The 20,617-nt window shown below is 37.0% G+C and overlaps 1 protein-coding gene across 2 annotated transcripts in view; it reads right to left on the bottom strand.

Moving 5' to 3' along the window:
• The window catches only part of LOC308394738 (dolichyl-diphosphooligosaccharide--protein glycosyltransferase subunit TUSC3), a 76,956-nt gene that overhangs the window by 36,391 nt on the left and 19,948 nt on the right, over positions 1 to 20,617 (bottom strand). For both annotated transcript variants that reach the window (XM_080879203.1, XM_080879202.1), the window contains 2 exons: positions 4,367 to 4,536; positions 1,789 to 1,906 (listed from right to left, as the gene is read on the bottom strand). In XM_080879203.1, coding sequence (XP_080735329.1) covers positions 1,789 to 1,906; positions 4,367 to 4,536 — 288 coding nt within the window. The remainder of the gene's footprint in view (positions 1 to 1,788; positions 1,907 to 4,366; positions 4,537 to 20,617) is intronic.

Here is a 20,617-nt window from a genome sequence, read left to right as displayed (position 1 = left end):
GCAAAGCTGCACTCACTCTGCTTTTGTATCAGTACCATTTCACAGGAGCCAAATTCTAAAGTGCTGCTGTCAGGTAAATACTGCATTTAAACTTCAACTTTTTGTTGAAGTTTCAAATCCTGTCTAGACTTTGCACCCAAGACATTTGAGACTGTTGTTAAAATTTATGAGAACTGTCAAGGAAAAAGTTAGTTATGTTTTATTATGTGAAACCTTTCAACTGCCAAAATGATCAAACAAATTTGACTATCTTTACAGTTATGCTATGTAACTTCAAGGACTTTAACCCTTTAAGACCTACCATAGAACCAAGTCCGCCAGAGCTTATATTATATTTTTACATGGTGTGGTGCCATTTTTGGGAGCATTTCAAGTTGCTATACATCAATACAACAATTATAGCCCAGATTTTAATAATTTATTATTCATTAAGTGCATAGTAATTACATAAATTGCAAAAAAGTGCAATAAACTACAAAAAAATTGAAAATCGTTTTGGCTTTTTTAACATATATTTCTAGTTAGAGAAATTTAAGAGGCTTATCCCTAAAAACTGTTAATACAAAAAAGTTGCACAAACTAGTTTCCCACCACAGGAAATTTATTTTGAGTGTCTTCATAGTTTTATTTTTGAAATACACCAATTTTTATATACTGCAGGAAAAACGAAAATAAATATTATACTGCAAATTTGCAAAAAAGCAGCATATGCATCAAAATAAACTATTTCCAGCAGTGCAATATGAGTCCTAAGCATCCCAGAAACGACACAGAAAGTCATAAAGTCAAAGATAACTTTTAAAAACACCAGTATAGGCCCTGAGGCCCTGATGGTTAAAAAAAAAAAAAACTACATTTCCGCGAAAATGACGTCACTTCCGGTTTCGGGCAGGTAATGGCGGACATGCAAAAGTTCGTGCTGACATCTATTCCAACGTAGGAAGTGTGATGAACAGCTGATCGGATCGGCAAAGCGTGTTTCTGGAATATTATGTTTTTGTTGCTGCAAGTGCTTTTTATGCAGTTTTTGCAAAGCTATATGTGGAAGGAAACTGTGACCTAGGACAAGCTGATGGCATAAGATGTAAGTACAACTCCTCCGGTTTCATATGCAAAAAAAATTATTGCGCTAACTCACGTGGTTGCAGAGCTACCGGGATTTAAAAATAGTTACGCAAAACAGAGCGTACCCGCTCAGACCGGCTTTAAAGGGTTAAGGAAAGTCCAAAAATCAGGTCAGGACCCTGCACCATGCTAAAACTCAATACTAAACAACAAAATACAAGACAGAGGACAAGAAGCAACCATTAAAACAATATAAGAGAAGGAAAAATATACCGAAATAGTAAGCAGAAAAGAACAAAAACAAAAGTAGTAAAAGCAAAAAAAATCTTAGCACTTAAAATGTTTTTTTCTGGATTATTGTTAATCTAAATCATGATAAAAGAAAAAAAAAAAACTAAAAACAGGCTTTATATCAATATGCATCTATTGAAAGTTCTAAGAGTATCTTATAATAACAAAACAAAAAAAAAAACCCCAAAAAACAAAAATGACAGATATTTTTTTGACGCCTCTTTTCTGAGTTTTAAATATCTGGTAAAACAAAAACAAAGAAGGAACCAGTGGAGGAATAACAAGTACTAACAAACAATCTAGTTCTATCCTCAATCCAACAGATGCATGAACACACATCAAATTATCATTATTTTTAGTGCAACTTTAGGTAGTGAGTATGACAATCTAAAGACTGCAGTGGGTTTAAGCGAACCAGTTGAAAATGGTTACCTGCTGGAAAACATCAGCTCCCTCATCATAGTCCACTACCGTGAAGAATAGCTTGTTGGAGAAAGCAGATGAGTACCGCCATGAGTTTGCCAGGACCTGGTACTCCTCATTTGCCTGCCTACAAAATAAACAGGACAGACAGAAGAGATATATATTAATTTACTATTGTAAAATGCAACAGTATTACATTCACAAAACACAAGCATGTGCAAAAACATTTTCCATCAGTGCTATGCTCAAAAACAATCATTCTTTTGTGTACTTAAATTCCAAAACTTAAAGAGCCTAGTTAAAATTAGTATGTAGTATGAAACTGGGACAGAGCTTAAGAGTGATGTGGGAGTGAGGACTCCAGTGATTAGCCATCGTTTTCACTGCCCGATAGTCCTCTTAAAGCAGACACTCAGGTCACCATCTAACATCCATCTTACATTCTCTCCTTGCTCTCTTTTTCTAATGATGTCACACTAATGTTAATAAGAGAATGCTTGGAACAAGGAAAGACAGAGAAAGTGAAGACAAAAGACAAAAGGAGTGACATTAATGTATACATCTGTTAATTATACAGTATAAGTTTTATATAGTAGTTTATATAGTTTTATATAGTACGTATTATATAAGTTCCCTAGTTTGTTGTTAGATTAAAAACACATACAAACAAACATTTAGAATTTAGATATTTTGAATGAAAGGACTTTGTATTTATGGTGTGTATGAAACTGTAAATTGCAGAATCTGGTTTGGCAATGATTTATTGAGTTACTGTCATGCAATTTCAGCAAAGATAATTTTATACGAACGTCAAAAACAAACAATAATTTTTTGTGTTGCGTTACTTTCATACACTGAGTCCATTCACTCTGTCTGCCTGCTGTGTGGTACTGACATGGCTGACGAATAACTTATCTAATCAAGTGACTGATGACGTAGAAGAGTGGCTGATTAAAGAAACCAGCCAGGTCAAGATAGAGAAGGTCAGTGATAATTTCATCAGCTGGCTGGATGCCCCTTTGGACACAACGATATGGTCAGCTACCTGGTTTTTACTACATAGCAAAGAGGAGCTGGCTAGGTTTACCATACAAAATGAAGCAGTTACAGACTAAATTTGTATGTAATTTTTACTACATTTTCAGATTAAGCTTGTTATTTGTGTAAGCATTCACTATTTGAGTTCTCAAACTGAAAATTCCTAAAAATTGTAATAGCCACTATTTTTAATATAAATTAGTATGACTGAAAAAAAAAAATACCATCAAAAACCATCATCACAACCAACCATCAGACAAGCAAGAAATAATTAAGTAATATGCAGCAGACTGCAGTATCACACGTAACACCACATTTTGGGTTCTCTGACAAGAAGCTTTCATAACCATGGACAGCTCTAGAGCTGTCTCAATTATGAACTCCAGTGCCATGATAAGAACTGTCCATGGTGCTGAAATACAATTTAACACTTGTCAGGGCGTTAAAGTTGTAGATTCACATAAGAACAAATTTTCATTAAAAATAGAATGAGAGAAATAATTACTTCAGCCACTGCTGAATTTTAATTTTTCTCACTTGCAAAGAAATGAACAGTGTCTAATTTTCATGGTAGTTTCATTCGGATGGAGAGAGATAATATCTACCTGCCCCCCAAAACAAAACAAAAAAGCAAAATACATGACATAAAAGTTATAAATAAATATTTTTTTTGTTATTGAGTGAAATAAGTATTTGATCCAACCCAACCAGAATTCTTAATCAAGGTTTTTAGACAAAACTGGTGTTTTTTTTCTATTGATTAAGCACTGCTTCCAGCCAAGAGTGATACCATATATGCCCTATAGCTGCAGAAAAGGCTAACATTGTTATCTTTTTACAAAAAAAAAACAAAACCAGATAAACATAAGAGGTTTTTGGACAAAGTGTGTGTTCTCCATTCTTTAAGCACCGGCACCGTTTCAAAAGTACCGGTTTGGTACTGGTATCGGATAAAACCTAAACGATACCCATCCCTACTCATTATGCGTAGAAAACATAGCTTTACACAGAATCAATTTCTTCCATTCCAACCTCTCCACCATCACGGACAAGACAAGAAAAAAAAAAAAAACTGTTGAAGAACCTCAGATTAGATTAGAGAGACAGTAATCTTAGAGAGAGTAATCTAATTTGTTATACAGGTACTTGACCTTGCTGTGTTGTACCTCATTCTGCTGCAAATGTGATACAGGTTGGATTTTTTTTTAAGTAGTAATTACAATTTAAGATTGCAGTTGGAGTTTTGTCTGTTGTTGTTGTTGTTGTTGTTGTTGTTGTTATTTTTTTTAAATCTCCCTGTGCATTTAATGCTTCTAGTATATAAGTGGCTATGGGACTTGTTCTGTGGACAGTATTCATTTCCTTTTGGTAGTACAGAAGAAAAGAACATGAGTTTAAAGGACTTTTTCACTGTAGCCCACTGAGAAAACTCACAGGAGGGCATGACATCTTGGGCAATAGCGGGAAGGACAAAGGAATAGCTGTTACAGTAAGAGCTATGGCACATTGTGTCCTACAGTAGGTGTACTGCGCGTGTACGTGTATATACCTGCAGACAGAACATTGCCTTTGAGGCTGTAGGGCAGTGAACATGACGATGACAGAGTAGTTTCTGGGTGGGGCCTTGACAAAACGACGGAACTTGTCCCCATTCATCCGGATAACTGAACGCCGAGAAGACCACTCCATCATCTGGTCAACTTTCTCTGACAGCAGGTTCTGAACACCCAGAAAAAGAAAGAGGTGGAAATAATACATCCCATTAGGATTTTATAGGAAAAAGAAGAACAATGCAATCATAGTTAAGTAACAATTCAGGGAAATAAGACCGTAGTATGTATGATCCTGCTTCCTTACATTTTATCTTAAAAAACGGCAATGTTTCTTCCAGCCTTTTCTCCTCATGTGAAACATGTATACTCTGACTGAAAGTCCAAGGGTGACTCAGTGGTGGGTGGTAGAAGACTTAAATAAAAATAGGTTTGACTACTGGCCTATAAATATTAATAGGGTACAAACTAATTTCCCCCCGAAAATTAGGGCTGTCAGCGGTAATGCGGCGTTAACGTGGTCATCACAATTAACGCAATTTAAATTTTTTACGCGCTCAACCCATCTGGAGTGCAGAATGAACAAACTTCGGACAAACTGCCCGACAGGGGCATTTCAGGGATTTCGACTCCAGATGGGTTAATTGTTAATCGCGTTAGTCGTGATGACGGCGCATTGACGATGACAGCACTAAAAAAAAATATAAAGTTGCCAATGTGAGATTTCTTTGCCTTTAAACCAGATGAAAGAGGTAGAGAGGAAAGAGGCAAAGAGGTGTGCCGCTTGTGCAGACGTATAGTGCGAGCAAAGTACTCAAACACGACTAACTTGCATGAGCATGTACGTGTCCACCATCCGGCTGAGTATGCAGCTATCACCACCTTCTGCAGCTCCATCAACAAGCATTTGGGCGGACTCTGAGGAGGGTGCATTTGCTCGCAGATGAAAGAGGATGCTGTTAAAACAGCGCTATTATTATTATTTTTTTTTTCTGTTGATGCTTCTATTAGCTCCATCGTTATTAGCAAACTTACTCATGGGCAAATAAATAAATAAATCATCCCTGTAAAAACAATTGACGATGGGCTCAGCCTATCGTCGATAGTCGATATATTCGTCCAGTTGCCCAAGCCTAGTTTACGATCATGCTTTCTAATTCTCACTGCCAGTTTTTAGAAGCCATCATATGCACGCATCTCTGGTATTGGCAGAGGGACATTTAATTCAGGGTTGAAGCATGGCAGAGATCAGCGGCAAGCATTCTGTCATCACATATTACATATGTAGATTAACTTTTCATCTTACTGTCTCCATTACTCTCTCCCCAAATTTGGTAGCATTGGATCAAGTAGACAGTAACTAAATAATTTAGCATTGCACTTCACTCCAGCTACTAATTGGGCACAAAATCTTTTTTGCTCACTCTTACATGTACGTACACACACACACACACACACACACACACACACACACACACACACACACACACCAGGTCATAGACTTGGCTGAAGAAAGCAGAGCTGTTGTCTAAATCTCTCCAGTAAACTGCCTGGGGACAAGATTGACAGAGACAAACAAAAACTAAAAGGAGGAAGAGGAAGAGAGTGAGGCAGAAATAGGCAATACACACAGCTGCTGACATGTGTTTCTGCAGTATTGCTTGTGTGTTTTAGACAACACGCACACACACACACACACACACACTCCTATATATACATGGCCCAGGAGAGCCATGTATAATGAGGAAGGAGATTCCCAAGGGAACACGAAAAGGCAACAATAAGTACTACACAAAAACACAAATGTATACACAATAGTGTGAATGTCCACATGAGGTACAAAGTGGTTTCTATACACCTCTGCTTTTCTGCCTTTGATTTATGTACCTTGTTGCTGCCCGTGTGCATTCACCCCCAAAAGGAGAACTGTCAGTCCTGGATGCCAATCATACTGCAGTAATGATGCACTGTCTAACATTTGTTTTACACACACACACACACACACACACACACACACACACACACACACACACACACACACACACACACAAAACACTTTTACTTGTGCCAATTTTCAGGTATGAGCTGCTGTATGGAGGTCTAAAATGAGGGGCTGAATCAGCAAGGAAACACAAAAGTTATTGAGACAATATAAAAGCAAGCCACAAAACATACATTTATATTTAAATTTAGATTTTGCACTGTACTACATTATTTTCTGACAACTAATTGGCATAAAACTGCATAATTACATTATCACACCATTTTGAGAGTGAAATTATGGGTCTTATGGCATGTATGATTAGCCTTACTGAAATTATTTTACAGCTGCACTGCTACCAGTATTAATGTTTTACAGCTCTACTAAACTAGCAATTTAAAGTAGTTTAATTTAGCTTGAAAGCATTTCTCAACTTGTCCAGTCCCACAGTTAAAATTCAATCAAGTAAAATAATTGCGTGGGCAAATAAGAGACTTATTAAGCTATATATGCGATTAACTGCACTCCAACGTTCCTGGTTATTTTCTTTGTGAATGTGTTTGAAAGTGAACATTTTTTTTGACAATGCAAAAGACTGTCATTAAATGTCAAATTTAGTCATTGTGTATGACGTGTAAGGTCAGATAGGATGACTCTTCAAAGACAGATGATGACAACAGCATACCCCTATACTGTGGTATGATAATGGGTCAAAGAAATGAAATGTTCCTAATAGCCAAGTGTTGGAGTGATATTTCACGATTGTCATTTGTACTTAGGAACATATAATCAATAATCTTTAGAGGTATATAATCAATTGCATATTGATAGGATGTCTGATCCTTAGCAGTCTGCGAAGACTGTTCTCTTTCTGATTTATACTATGGGAGGACACCTACTCTGTATCTGCTTAAGTGTAAGAGCCCTTTGGTTAGGTGGACCGCTGGACTCCTGTCACCAGCTTTTTAAGGAGGCGTTCACAGGGCCATATCTTGACACAAACACACACACACACACACACACACTGCTCTTTGTTCACATATATGCCTGTGTAAGATGTCACATGTTAATGAGACTATGCATATTCATGTGTGTAAGCAATAAAAGCAGCCTGCAGGGGGACGCAAGTTGAAGTGGGTTGGAAACAACTGCTTCCCTCTCGCGAGTGAAAACTTGAGCTTTGTGTGACCTCGTTCCTGAGTGAGTTTCTGTTTATCCAGCAGTATCAGAGTTAAAGCTCTGACACCAAGTCAGTCACCTGATCCAAATCAAAATATCCACAAACAACGCTATAGGCTGGGCACAGGGGTTTATGTAAAAAATAGAAGCCCACAACATTCCAATGAATTCTACCTAAAATGCATATCGCAGGCATACAGTAAACTGAATACTGTTCTTGAACCGTCTAACATTCATCATTTTGAAATGTAGCATTTTCTTCTTCTAGCACTGAATAATTAAACATAGAAGAAAAAGACTTTAATTTTGGCTTTGCTTTGCCTTTCCTTTTTTTTTTTTTTAAAGATGCCTTCAGATGACTAATGAAACCATACACACTGCAAAGTAAAAAAGTAAAAAAAAAAAAAAAAAAATCTATCCTATGTCAAGGATACAGCACTTTGTGAAAAAAAAAAACAAAAAAACAATGTTGTTGGGAAACTTCAAAAGACCCTTGGTAACAATAGAAAATGAAGCATAAACAGGTGCACATAAGAGAGTCATAAACAAGTTGAGTGATGCAAAAAAGAAACTTATGTGAAAAGTAACACATTGTAGTGCTTTCTTTGCTTTTTGAAACTTAACTTTGGGCAATACAAAATGTTAAATATAAGAATCACATCAATTTGTCACCAAAGCACTAGTTGTTATATGAGAGTCACAACACACACTTTGGCGTGGGCATGGAAATGAATCTTAACCAAGCGTGCATGTGTGCGTGTTATCCAGTGAGTAAAACGCACAAATGGTCTATATATATCCTGTTTTATCCATCTCCTTTTGTATTACTAAATATGAATCCCTTAACCTCTCTGTAACACACACACAAAAAAAACTATAGTTCATAGGGTATGGAGCAAATTGTAACACTAGAAGTAAACCTAGAAATAAATATTTTCTATGTTCACAATTTTCCATTTTGCTCTCACTCTCTTGTCTCATCATATCTATTTCTTACTTAATCTCCAGTTCATTCTGTGCCCCTGCTTTTCTTGTTTCCTGAATTGTTTTATCCTCTTGTCAAACACCTCACTGTCATTTCACATTGCTTTCAGCGCAAAGCCACTACAGTGCTAAGAACTGAGTGTCATGACTTGTAAAATAAATACAACAAAAGTTACTTTACAACAAACCCACAAAGATCTTACTAGCAGTGCATCCCAACAGCACAGGAAGATAATTTGAAGAGATGTGATTAGACAGCCAGGAGTATGATGCATGACATATAAGGCAAGTGATTCATCCAGCAATGACCATGTAGAAAGAGGTTAAGTGGGGCATGAAAGAGGCCAGTTAGTTTCTTAGTCATCTAGTTGCACAACCATACACTTACTCTGCCAGCCATAAAACTGTTAGAAAATATATCAGTAAGTGAAACAAGGGACCAGTTTGTGAATTAAGAAAGCTAGTTATAAATTAATCTGTCAGCTATGTAGTGTTGAATCAAAAGCTGACATGGTCAACTTTGCAGCTGATAACACTTTTGCATCACTTTGTTTGACACCCAAAATAAAAAGGCAGCAAAGGTTTTCTGTGAAGAAGAATGATGTGAGAAAGATTTTCGAGGAACATTTTAAAGACTGATTCGACTCGTTCAGTCATGGCTGCTACGAGTTTTATTTTTGTATTTTTTTCTTAATAAAAGTCCTTCACCTCTCATTTGAAAAAAAATTGTAGTTTCTACTTTAGAAAAGCCACAGAGGTCAATTAGTTTAAATCTCTATTGTGCCACTTGAAATTCTCATTTTGATTTTCACTGTTTAAAAGATAAAATGCACATGCAAATTTTTTTTTGTCATTTCGAAAAAGCATGCACAGAGAAACAAACTGTCCTGTCTTCATTTTTCTGTCTTCAAAGACCAACTGAGAAGTTCCTTTGAAGAAATGTAGAGAGTACAATTTGTAACACTCTTCAATGATGGTGCCATAACAAGGGCACATGCACAGGAAGGGGTGGGGTTGAAATAAATGATTTAAAAGTTTCCTACATATGTTTGTATATGTGTGTTTCACATCAGCATTAGTCTTAAAACCTCTATGGAGTATCTTTATATACCTCGTTTGCAAACAGCCAGGGGTTTGATCTGTGAATACTCAACATAAAAGCTAACAGTGTTTGTTTCTCTCAACAATCCCTTGCTCCAGGCAGTCTTAACCAAGGGCTATTGTGAGTGAATGGGTTTCTGCTTTGGTCATCAGCCTCCAAACAGTTTGCTTCAGTTCTCCCATTGAAAGGGGCATTACTAGAAATTAGAGCTGGGCGATATGAGATTTTTTCATATCACGATATGTTTTTTTCATTTCAGGCGATAACGATATCTATCACGATATAAGCCAAATAACTATATTTGTAAGATTTAAATGTGCCGTTGCTCACAAGTAAAATGTGAAATAATCAGCAGCTTGTTTTTATTTAAATATTCATTTTCCATAATAAGTTCAACAGGGTAGATGTACTTAAGGAACATGAGACTTTTTCAGATAAATAAAGGCAAATATTGCAAACTACACAAAAGGCAGCCGCTAAAGCGTTTAAGTTTCAAAATAGAACAAACAAACAAAACAGACTAAATTGTCAATTCCACTTAGAAACAAAATATTAATTCTAAAAATAAATCTTAGTTTGTTTTACAGAAGAACAGACAAAACTGACTAACTTTTGTCAATATCAAATAAACTGAGAACTAAAAGGAAATTCTCGATCTCTCCTTGTTGTATAGCTGAGCTTTTCAAACAGTTTTAACAGTTACTTTAGTCTGACAAAAGCCGAATGACGAATTAGCACTTCCAGTCAGAGACTGAGGCTCCGTCCACACGTACACGGGTATTTTTGAAAACTGAGATTTTCCGTTTTCGTTTTAAAAAATAATCCCGTCCACACATGAAGGAAAATGCTGCTATGAACATGCCAAAGCAGCAGGTGGCGCTAGATTCCTAACCGTGCAGAAATGTTGGCCAATCAGAAAGTCTAGAAGCCTCGGTGGGAAAAAGTAAACAAAGCTGGGGCATAGAAGCAGAACCGAGTCGTATGTGTGGACGGACAGTAACTGTGTGTATATGTAAGCATTTAAACACTGCAGAGAGAATTAACAGTAACAGTATTGTAGAAATTCATTTCACCGAAACAATAACGTGGCGCACAGTGTGACGTCAAAAAATGTGCACACCTTTGACGCTGCGTTTTCTCCGTTTTTCTAGTCCACACGTAAATGCAAAAACTGAGTTTTTAAAAATCTTCGTTTTCAGTGACCAAAAACGCCGTTTACGTGTGGACGAAAGGTGCAAACGCATAGAAAAATCTGCGTTTTCAAAAATACCCGGGTACGTGTGGACGTAGCGCATGCACCAGTTTATTGTATTTCCAGACTTGCTTTCGGCACAATTTACAGTGCACGCTACTCTGTTTTTTGTCAGACTTGAAATAGCCGAAATACCTTCACACTACGGAACTTCTATGGCTCTTCCGTTCGACAATCTCTCCGCCATTGGAACCATCATCTGTTTTCTCTTCGGTCACGCTCGGTTGATTTTTCTAGTCGGCACACTCATTTCCTCCATTACGCGCTGGCTCCATTACCCGCTGGCTGCTTCCCAAACAAACACACGTGCGGCTTGGCACTTGTGCTGTACGTAACAAGTCACGCGACGTGACGCTGCGGCTGTGATTGGTTCGGCTCTGCGTTACTTAATTTGGATTGGCTGACTTTTTTTTTTTTTTTGAGGACAAGAGCGACGAGGTCTATCGCGATAGCTTAATTTCTCTATCGAGTAAAAGTTATATCGCGATACATATCGTTATCGTTCTATCGCCCAGCTCTACTAGAAATTGACTTCATATAATAAAGGAACAAAGACTCGCTCTTCCTCTCTCATCATCAGAATCATGTTGCTTTTGTAAAACCCAACAAAGACTTATTCATGGTCAGTTTCTTGTAATCATAGTGTCCTTATGATGACCTTTCTGTGTTGTGCTAAAGTAAAGATACATAAAGGATACTCATATACTGATGGACTATAAAAGCTCAAGAGGACACAGGAATTGAGGAAGGAAGGAAAAAAATAATACTCAGTGGTTCTTTTCTTTTTATTTATTTATATTGAATAAGATATAATGAAAAATATAGGAAGGATGTTAGCAAGAGGTTAAAGAAATCAGGGTGTATAAATTAATTCAGTGGTGGGTAGGGCTGCCACGATTAGTCGACTAGTCACGATTATGTCGACTATTAAAATCGTCGACGACTAATTTAATAGTCGACGCATCGTTTGAAGCTTTGTAAGATCACAAAGGACGCAGGAATGAGTACCGGTAGTAGGATTTAAGAGTGTAATAACGGACTGAAACAGAAGATGGCAGCACTGCATGTACAAGGATGCCAGCTGCCGTTAAACCCCGAAGAAGAAGAAGCTGTGTCCCAGAATTCATAGCGCAGCCCAGCGCAGTTGTCAACAATGGCGGCAGCTAGTTAGTTTTAACTTTACTCTTATTATTCTTTCTGGGGCACAAAATAAACGTTTAACATATTTTCAGGCTTGAATGTAGCTGTGTAAACCTCAAATATCTGCTCAGTTTATCAAGACACCACATATTTTCAAAAGCGCTCCGACGTTTTCGGAGACGTCTGTTACCCACTAGCTCGTTAGCTAGGCGGGGGCAAGGCTAACTAGAGCCGTGAGAACACCGGACTCCCGGCAAATCGTTTTCAAACCCACCGCCGTCTTTCGCTAGTCAGGTTAAACATTATATATAAGTCACTTAGATAACTTAAAAATGTTATTGTTTGGCTTTCTTTAGTATTTTATTTGTTCCTGAGTAAATCGGTTTGGCTGAGATTAAAGTTATAGTTTTTGCACAGCTAAAACTGTCAAGCAGACAGCTGATTGTCAGAAGTGTGAGACGCTGGAGAATATACTACGGTGTCCTGTTATATTTTAGAAAGCAAGGAGTTTATTAAACTTCACCGAAACAATCTGCAAATTTCATTAAAAATTAATAAACTACCATCTTGTCTTTATTTTTAGTTAGCACAAACACTTCAAGCTGTAAGCTAATGATAGTTATGTAAGACCAGATGCTGCTGGTGCAATAAGCTGTACGTCCAATGGATGATGATCTGATTAGTCGACTAATCGCAAAAATAATCGGTGACTAGTCGACTATCAAAATAATCGTTTGTGGCAGCCCTAGTGGTGGGATAGAAAATAAAAAAAAGAATCCTGCATGTGGCAATGGGTACTAACTAAGGGGATAAAAAAAAAAAAAAGAGGAAAGAACATATTTGAAAAATAACGTTTAAAAGAGGGAACAAGACAACATAACAGAGAACAATTATTAATATGGACACGTGAGCACAAAGCCATAATAAGAAAACTTTCCCCCAGACTAAAAATAATGCAAACATTTGTTTTGCATCAATTTGTCCATTTTCAAGCAGATCTCACACACACACACACACACACACACACACACACACGTAATCAGGGAGATTCTGTGAACATGTTTTCAGGATTTTTAAAAGGTAGAGAACATATAAGGTGTTAAGATGCTATCACATATAACATCAGACATATTGGCAGCATATCTGTGCAAGTCAGTTATTGCTCCTCTCTCTCTCACCTCCACTGAATAAAACAAGCATTCATTTTGCCGACTCCACACTTGTCAGCCCATAATCTGTGCTTCCCAGAAATATCATGACTTGTCACTAGACATGTTTGGGTAAGGATTTGTCAGCTTATCTGCCTAATAACAATTATTTGAAATAAATGCATTTTTCTGTTCCCTTTGTCAATCCGTCACCCTCCGGTGATTAAATTTTACTTTATATCTTTTCTTCTATTAGTGCCAATGGTTGTCTCTGTCAGCGATGCTTATAGAATATCTGAAGGTTTGCCTATTTTTTTTCCTTACAGATTACAGTTTTTTTCCAAACCTCCAAGGCAAATGGTTTGACATTTTAAATCTTCTGTCTTTTTCCCCCCATAGGGTGCCTAAGTCTTTTGTGTTTGTTAGTTTAGATTGTCTGCAAAGTTTCAACTGAACTTTTTAACTTTTTTTTTGACAGTTTAAATGCCCATTAACAAGAGATACAGGCCAAATGCGAAGAACATGAAACTAATAAAACAACATGCATCATGCGAATGACTAGACTGAATGCTCAAAGGGTAAATGATTATATTATGAAACGGCTTCATTAAGACCTGCGTTTAGAGCTCTGGGTAAAACGGTTTATGTAAAACGGTTTATTTCCTATTTGAATTCAATTTGACATCACTTATTTTTCAAACGAGTCACTCTTTGGGCCATATTTACCAAGCACGGTAAATTAGCAAAAGCCACAATCAGAAATGAGTCTGTTTGGAAGTGAAAAGTTCTGAGAGGATCTAATTATCTAATAGCGCAAATTTATGAACACGGGGGGAGACAGACTGATTTAATAATAACCAAAGTAATCTTACCAGACCAAAGCAAATTGGCAGATTCAAAAACAAGTAAGCCTTTTATAGAGTAGAAGTGTATCAGTGTAAGTAATCTAACCATGCAAACACATCTTGTTTCTTGCAATCTAACATATATAAGTATAGGCTTTCTGCATGTCCCATATGAAATAGTAAAAACATGATTTACTCATGAAAGTGGCCACTTTCATGAGTAAATCATATATAAATCATATAAGGCTTAACATGATTTACTCATGAAAGTGGCCACTTTCTCATTACTTTCATATATTTTTTAGTATGTATACAAAACATACAAGTTTCATTATATAATTTTTCAAGGGATCTTATATGTGTTTTCACTCTTGTATGCTTTTCATACAAGTTTCATATAAAGTTTTTATCTGTCTTGTAAGATTTATATATATCTTTTCCATATGGGGTGTTTCGCTCAAGGAACAGCTCGCCAGCACAGATCAAAGAGAGACTTGGAAAGTCTGCATTACACCATAAACCAAAGGACTACATTTAATCTCTATGGTTGGTAGGGTTTTTCCTCTTTTTTTTGTTTGCTGATTTTCGTTTAAAAAAAAGAAAAAAAAAAAACCCAAGCAATCTTATGAGAATTACTTGTGGAACAATATTTTAACAAGAATTAAGAGGGTAAGTAGCAGCCAGGTGCTGATTATCAAATGCACTTGATTAACTAATCATCAGCAAATGTGACCATCACCTATAAAAACTGATGTTCTGGAGGATTTAGCTGTCTCAAACAATACTAAAGAGGAAATACATCAATATCGATGTTTGAGAAGCAGTTGTTGCTGCTTATTGATCTGGAAAGACTTCTAGGGCCGTGTCCAAACAATTTGAAGAGAATCATTGTGTTGTGAAAAAGATTATTATTTTCCAAATGAATTTGAAAAATATTCAAAATAGTTAAAATAATTAACCCCAAGGTTTGACCATGGAATGATCAAGGAGAAAAAAAACGCTTCTCTCTAAAACAGCACATATCAGGACAGAGCAGCTTTACAAGCACAACAAATCAGCACAAACACCTCATACCAACAGGGGAACACAGTGGTGAAGGGGTAGGCTTTTTTGCAACACAGTATCTGGGCATCTTGCATGTATACCAAAGTATTCCACAGTGAAATATGAGGCCATTTGTACAACTGTTTAAGCTTGGCTAAAAATGGATCACGTAACAGGATAATGGTCTCAAGCACAATAGCAAATCTGATGGCTGGGGAAAAACCTGATTGAATTGCTGTATAGGATCTTAAGACATCTGTGACTAAACAAATAAGCACAAATCTCAAATAAATAAAGCAACAGTGTAAAGAAGACTGTCAAAATCCTCTACAATGATGTGAAAGACTGATTACCACATGCAAAATAATTACTTCTATTTTATTTCTGTGTAGAGTGGTTCTTCAAGGTTTTGAAGGATGGTGCATACTTTGTTTTTAATCACACTGCTTCTTCATTTTGGTTTAATTTTCATTAAATAATAACATGTGCGCGCTACGTTAGGGCTGTGCGATATGACCAAAATCTCATATCCCGATATAAGAATTCTATCGTACCGATAAGATAAGATAAGATAAGATAGAACTTTATTAATCCCTCGGGTGGGTTCCTCTGGGAAATTCGATTTCCAAAAAAAAGCACAGCACCGACAGAAGTTACAGAGTTATACACACACACATATATATAAATACAGAGACAATATAAATAAAATATACGAAGGGGATAAATAGAATAAATAGGAATAAAAAATAAAAATACAAGTGAATTGCACATTTCAAGTATTGAGTCTATTGCACCGTTGACTATTTACAAAAGTATTGCACAAAAGGTATTGCACAGTGAGGTGAAGAGGCACTACAGCTTAGTTGTTCCCCCCTCCTTTGTCCTCCTGTTTCCCCTCCCTCTCCCCTCCAGAGAGGAGTTAAACAGTCTGATGGCGTGTGGGACAAAGGAGTTTTTAAGTCTGTTAGTTCTTGTCTTTGGGAGAAGCAACCTGTCACTGAACAGACTCTTCTGGTTGTTAATGGCCGTGTGCACAGGATGCCTGGCATTGTCCATAATGTCCATCAGTTTCTTTAATGTCCTTTTCTCTGCCACTGTCACCAGAGTGTCCAGCTTCATGCCGACCACAGAGCTAGCCCTCCTGATCAGTTTCTCCAGCCTGGATGAGTCCTTCTTTGCTGTGCTGCTCCCCCAGCACACCACAGCATAGAAAAGTACTCCAGCAACCAGCGATAACGATATAAATCACAAAAATGTAACATTTTTTGTGAATTCTGTGAATCTCGTGCAGCTCGACTTGCGGGAAGTGTTTCCAGCTGCGCGTCATGTAGCTGGAGTAGAGTGTTTTAACCGATGCATGAAACGATACATTTTTAGACATAAGTTGTAACGGCCGCCGTTTTCTTTGTGAGTATTTATTACACGGCGTGCTGCGGGGAGAAGCCTGTTCTAACGTTTGAGTCTAAGGTTTATTTCTTAGCACCTGGCGGCGCTTTTTTACTTCTCATCCGTAAATAATCTGCTCTTTCACGTGATTCAGTTTATTTTGAAAAGTCTCAACAGGATCTTGAGCTTTATTGTGAAAGGTTTGTGGAACATAAACAAGCGGGCACGCGATGGTGTTACCGTCGTCGTTGCTAACCACAACGCATAAAAACAGGCGCTTGTCCGTCCATAGTGTGGTTATATTAAATATAAGAGAAAGAGAGAACTTTAAATTAATATAGCCACTACAGTGACCATCAGAACGATGAAAATATATTGCCGTAAACAGTTTATTTTGCGACACCACGAAACAAACGATAGCGTAAAATGAAACGATAGACGTTTTTATATCGTCATCCGATATATATCGTTATATCGAACAGCCCTACGCTACGTCATGCGCGCTGTTTTTAACTAATTTACCTAAGGACTACAATTGTTTGGGGTTTTTTGTGTGTGGGTTTTTTTTTTTTAAATATGTCAAATACATAAAACATTACGTGACTGTATTTGATTTATATTCATCCTGTCCTCTACCCTTATTTTTCATTTCCCCCACCTTTTCAAATATAGAGCACCAATTGGTTTTATAGAGCAATGGTGCAGTTTGATTTTGTTATAAAGACATCCTAATAAAAAAAAAAAAAAAAAAAAAGAACTCAGGATGGAGACACAGGGCAAGGGGTGAGTCTGACAATAGCGAGTCAGTGCAAGAATCAAGGAGCATATGGTCACTATACTACTTCCAGCAATAAATCCAGGTGGATGGAAGGAGGATCAGAAAATAAATGAAAAAAAAAAGGAAAAAAAAAAGGATGAAAACAAGGTATGAGGGGGAAAATGAAAAAATAAATAAATAAATAATTTGGGCAAGTAACAAGTAACGATGACAGAGGGAGAGAAAGAGAACGTAATAAAGAAAAAGAAACTGAGAAAGAAAAAGTTATGAAGAAGGTCAGGCAGTCAGAAAAAAACTAAAACCTTATGTTACTGGGAAAGGGTCTCAAGTCTAATGTGAGTTAATATCAGTTTTAAACCTGAACAAGGTCAATATTAACTGAAATTATTAAAAATTAGTGGAATTCCATGATGAGGAAAAGGTAGGTCAATCATACAACTACTCCACAGGACTATTAGAATGAATACATACTGCTTAGCTTACCTGACTTTATACCATCGAGAAGGACACAAATGTTGCTTTGTGTTGAAGAGTTAATCATTAAGAGGAACTTTATTATATTGTTAAAGTTATATTTTCTGGAAGGGACCAAATCTAAATGAATTTCAGTGCACTGCAAAAAATTGTAGTTCTTTGCAAAAGTCTTGAGACACCCCTCATTTCTTTATAGTTTTCTAGGAAAATTGCAAATCTGTGCAGCAGTTTATTAAAACAATTGCAAACACACGTGGAAATACAGCATACAGGGCAAAACAGAGTTTGCACAATCCTAACAAGTTTGAAGGTCCGTCCTTCTCTCACCCCCACGTGGTCACGGAAAATGGCTGGCTCTCCCTGAGCCTGGTTCTGCTGGAGGCTTCTTCATGTTGAAAGGGAGTTGCTTGCTCAAATGGGGTGATTTGATTGTTTGGGTTTCTCCCTCTTTTTGTAGGGTTTTTACTTTACAATCTAAAGCACCTTGAGGTGACTGTTGTGGTGATTCGGCACTATATGAATAAAACTGAATTGAATTATTTAGTTTGACCACCTTTATTCTTCAATACAGCTTGAGCTCTTAGGAAAGATTTCTTGTAATTTCTGTAAATAGTCTCCAGGAATAGATCTCCAGACTTCCTGAAGAATGCTGCAAAGCTCTCCTTTGGATCTTTGCACCTTTTGTTCAATTATCCGCCAGTATGATTCCACACAGCTTCAGTAATGTTGAAGTCCCAGCTCCCAGGACTTCACTAAGGTGTTAGAATGTGTTTTCATTGGTGTTAGGGATCATTATCACGCTGAAAAATTAAGAAGTTGGTAATCAGATGCTTTCCAGACAGCATTGAATGAATATATAAATAAGAATGAATTGAACTGAATATCTTACTAGACATCACATTATTTTCCTTCCCACACATAGTTGAAGGAATACAAGGCAGCATTGTAGGCCAAATTATTTACGGTTGCACATGGTAAACTTTTAAATTGTGATATATTACTAGCCAGCAATACATTTTTTGGGGGGAATGACGAGAAATAAAAGTTTGTTCGAGACCAAAGACACATTGAAATATCCTCAAAAAGAGAAACCAAGGGGGGGAAAAAACTAACACATTGCAAACAATTTCATAAGATTTCGTTTTATGACCTTTAACTTTGTAATATTTCAATGTGTTATTACCAGAGTTTATTATAAAACTGACCTTTATAAATCTGATTTTATTATAAATAACCCTCTGAAAAGGTTCAGGAATAAGGACTGGACTAAAAATAAGTGACAATTGAGCCAACGTCCAAAGACAACTACTGGAGAACTACTCCTCAAGACTACTGTAAAACATTTACAAGAAAGTCTGGCTCCTTGGAAGGAAAAAATAATAATTCAGGGGTGGCTCAAAACCTTTGCACAGCACTGTATTTCAAAACCATTTCAAAATCATTTTATTCTTAACAAGAATACCTAAGTGGAGCCCTAAAGATGTGTTAGCTGTTCCTTTAAATTTGAACAGAAACGAAGCGAATGTTAGATTGGCTTTTTTAATGAGTTAAGTTAAGTTGAGTAATTTCTCTACTTGAAATGTGCCTCACAATTTGAAGTGAGCAAAAGACAAAACAAACAAACAAAAATGTATGTGTTACACTGTTACTGTGGCAATATGTGCAATATGTGCAGTAGGGCTGCCACGATTTGTCGACTAGTCACGATTACGTCGACTATCAAAATCGTCGACGACTGATTTAATAGTCGACGCGTCGTTTGAAGCTTTGTAAGATCACAAAAGACGCAGGAATAAGTGGCAGGATTTAAGAGTGTAATAACGGACTGAAACAGAAGATGGCAGCATTGCATGTACAAGGATGTCAGCTACCGTTAAACCCCGAAGAAGAAGAAGAAGAAGCAGCTGTGTCCCAGAATTCATAGCGCGGCCCAGCGCAGTTTCCAACAATGGCGGCAGCTAGTTAGTTTTAATGTTATTCTTATTATTCTTTCTGGGTCACAAAATAAACGTTTAACATATTTTCAGGCGAGAATGTAGCTGTGTAAACCTCAAATATCTGCTGAGTTTATCAAGACACCACATATTTTCAAAAGCGCTCCGACGTTTTCGGAGACATCTGTTACCCACTAGCTCGTTAGCGAGCCGGGGGCTAGGCTCACTAGCGCCGTGAGAACACCGGACTCCCCGCAAATCGTTTTCAAACCCACCGCCGTCTTTCGCTACTCAGGTTAAATATATATGAGTCACTTAGATAACTTAAAATGTTATTGTTTGGCTTTTTTTTTTAGTATTTTATTTGTTCCTGAGTAAATCAGTTTGTCTGAGATTAAAGTTATAGTTTTTACACAGCTGAATAAACATCAAGCAGACAACTGATTATCAGAAGTGTGAGATGCTCCAGAATATACTCCAGTGTCCTGTTATATTTTAGATAGCAAGGAGTTTATTAAGCTTCACCGAAACAATCTGCAAATTTCATTAAAATTTAATAAACTATCATCTTGTCTTTATTTTTAGTTAGCACAGACCTTAAATACTTAAAGCTGTAAGCTAATGATAGTTATATAAGAGCAGATGCTGCTGGTGCAATAAGCTGTAGTTTTACGTCCAATGGATGATGATCTGATTAGTCGACTAATCGCAAAAATAATCGGTGACTAGTCGACTATCAAAATGATCGTTTGTGGCAGCCCTAATGTGCAGCATTCATTTAGTATTTCACACACAATTTGAGTGTGTAATTGAAACTTTTAAAAGAGGAACAAAGAAAGGGCCAATCTTTACAGTGTGCTCTGTGATTTTAGAAGCACAATTCAGTTGTGGGTGGTATTGTGGTTTTATTAAGCACAGAAGCAATATGGTGGTACAGCTTGATCTACAACCTCCATCTTTCTTAATCCATCTTACAGGAAAATCAGAGGAAAAATAAGAAAGC

Source organism: Rhamphochromis sp. 'chilingali' (genome assembly GCF_963969265.1).
Source record: "Rhamphochromis sp. 'chilingali' genome assembly, chromosome: 4".
In the NCBI taxonomy this organism is placed as follows: Eukaryota; Metazoa; Chordata; class Actinopteri; order Cichliformes; family Cichlidae; genus Rhamphochromis; species Rhamphochromis sp. 'chilingali'.
The sequence above is the reverse complement of the archived record's forward strand: the minus strand, read 5'-3'. Positions and strand labels throughout refer to the sequence as shown.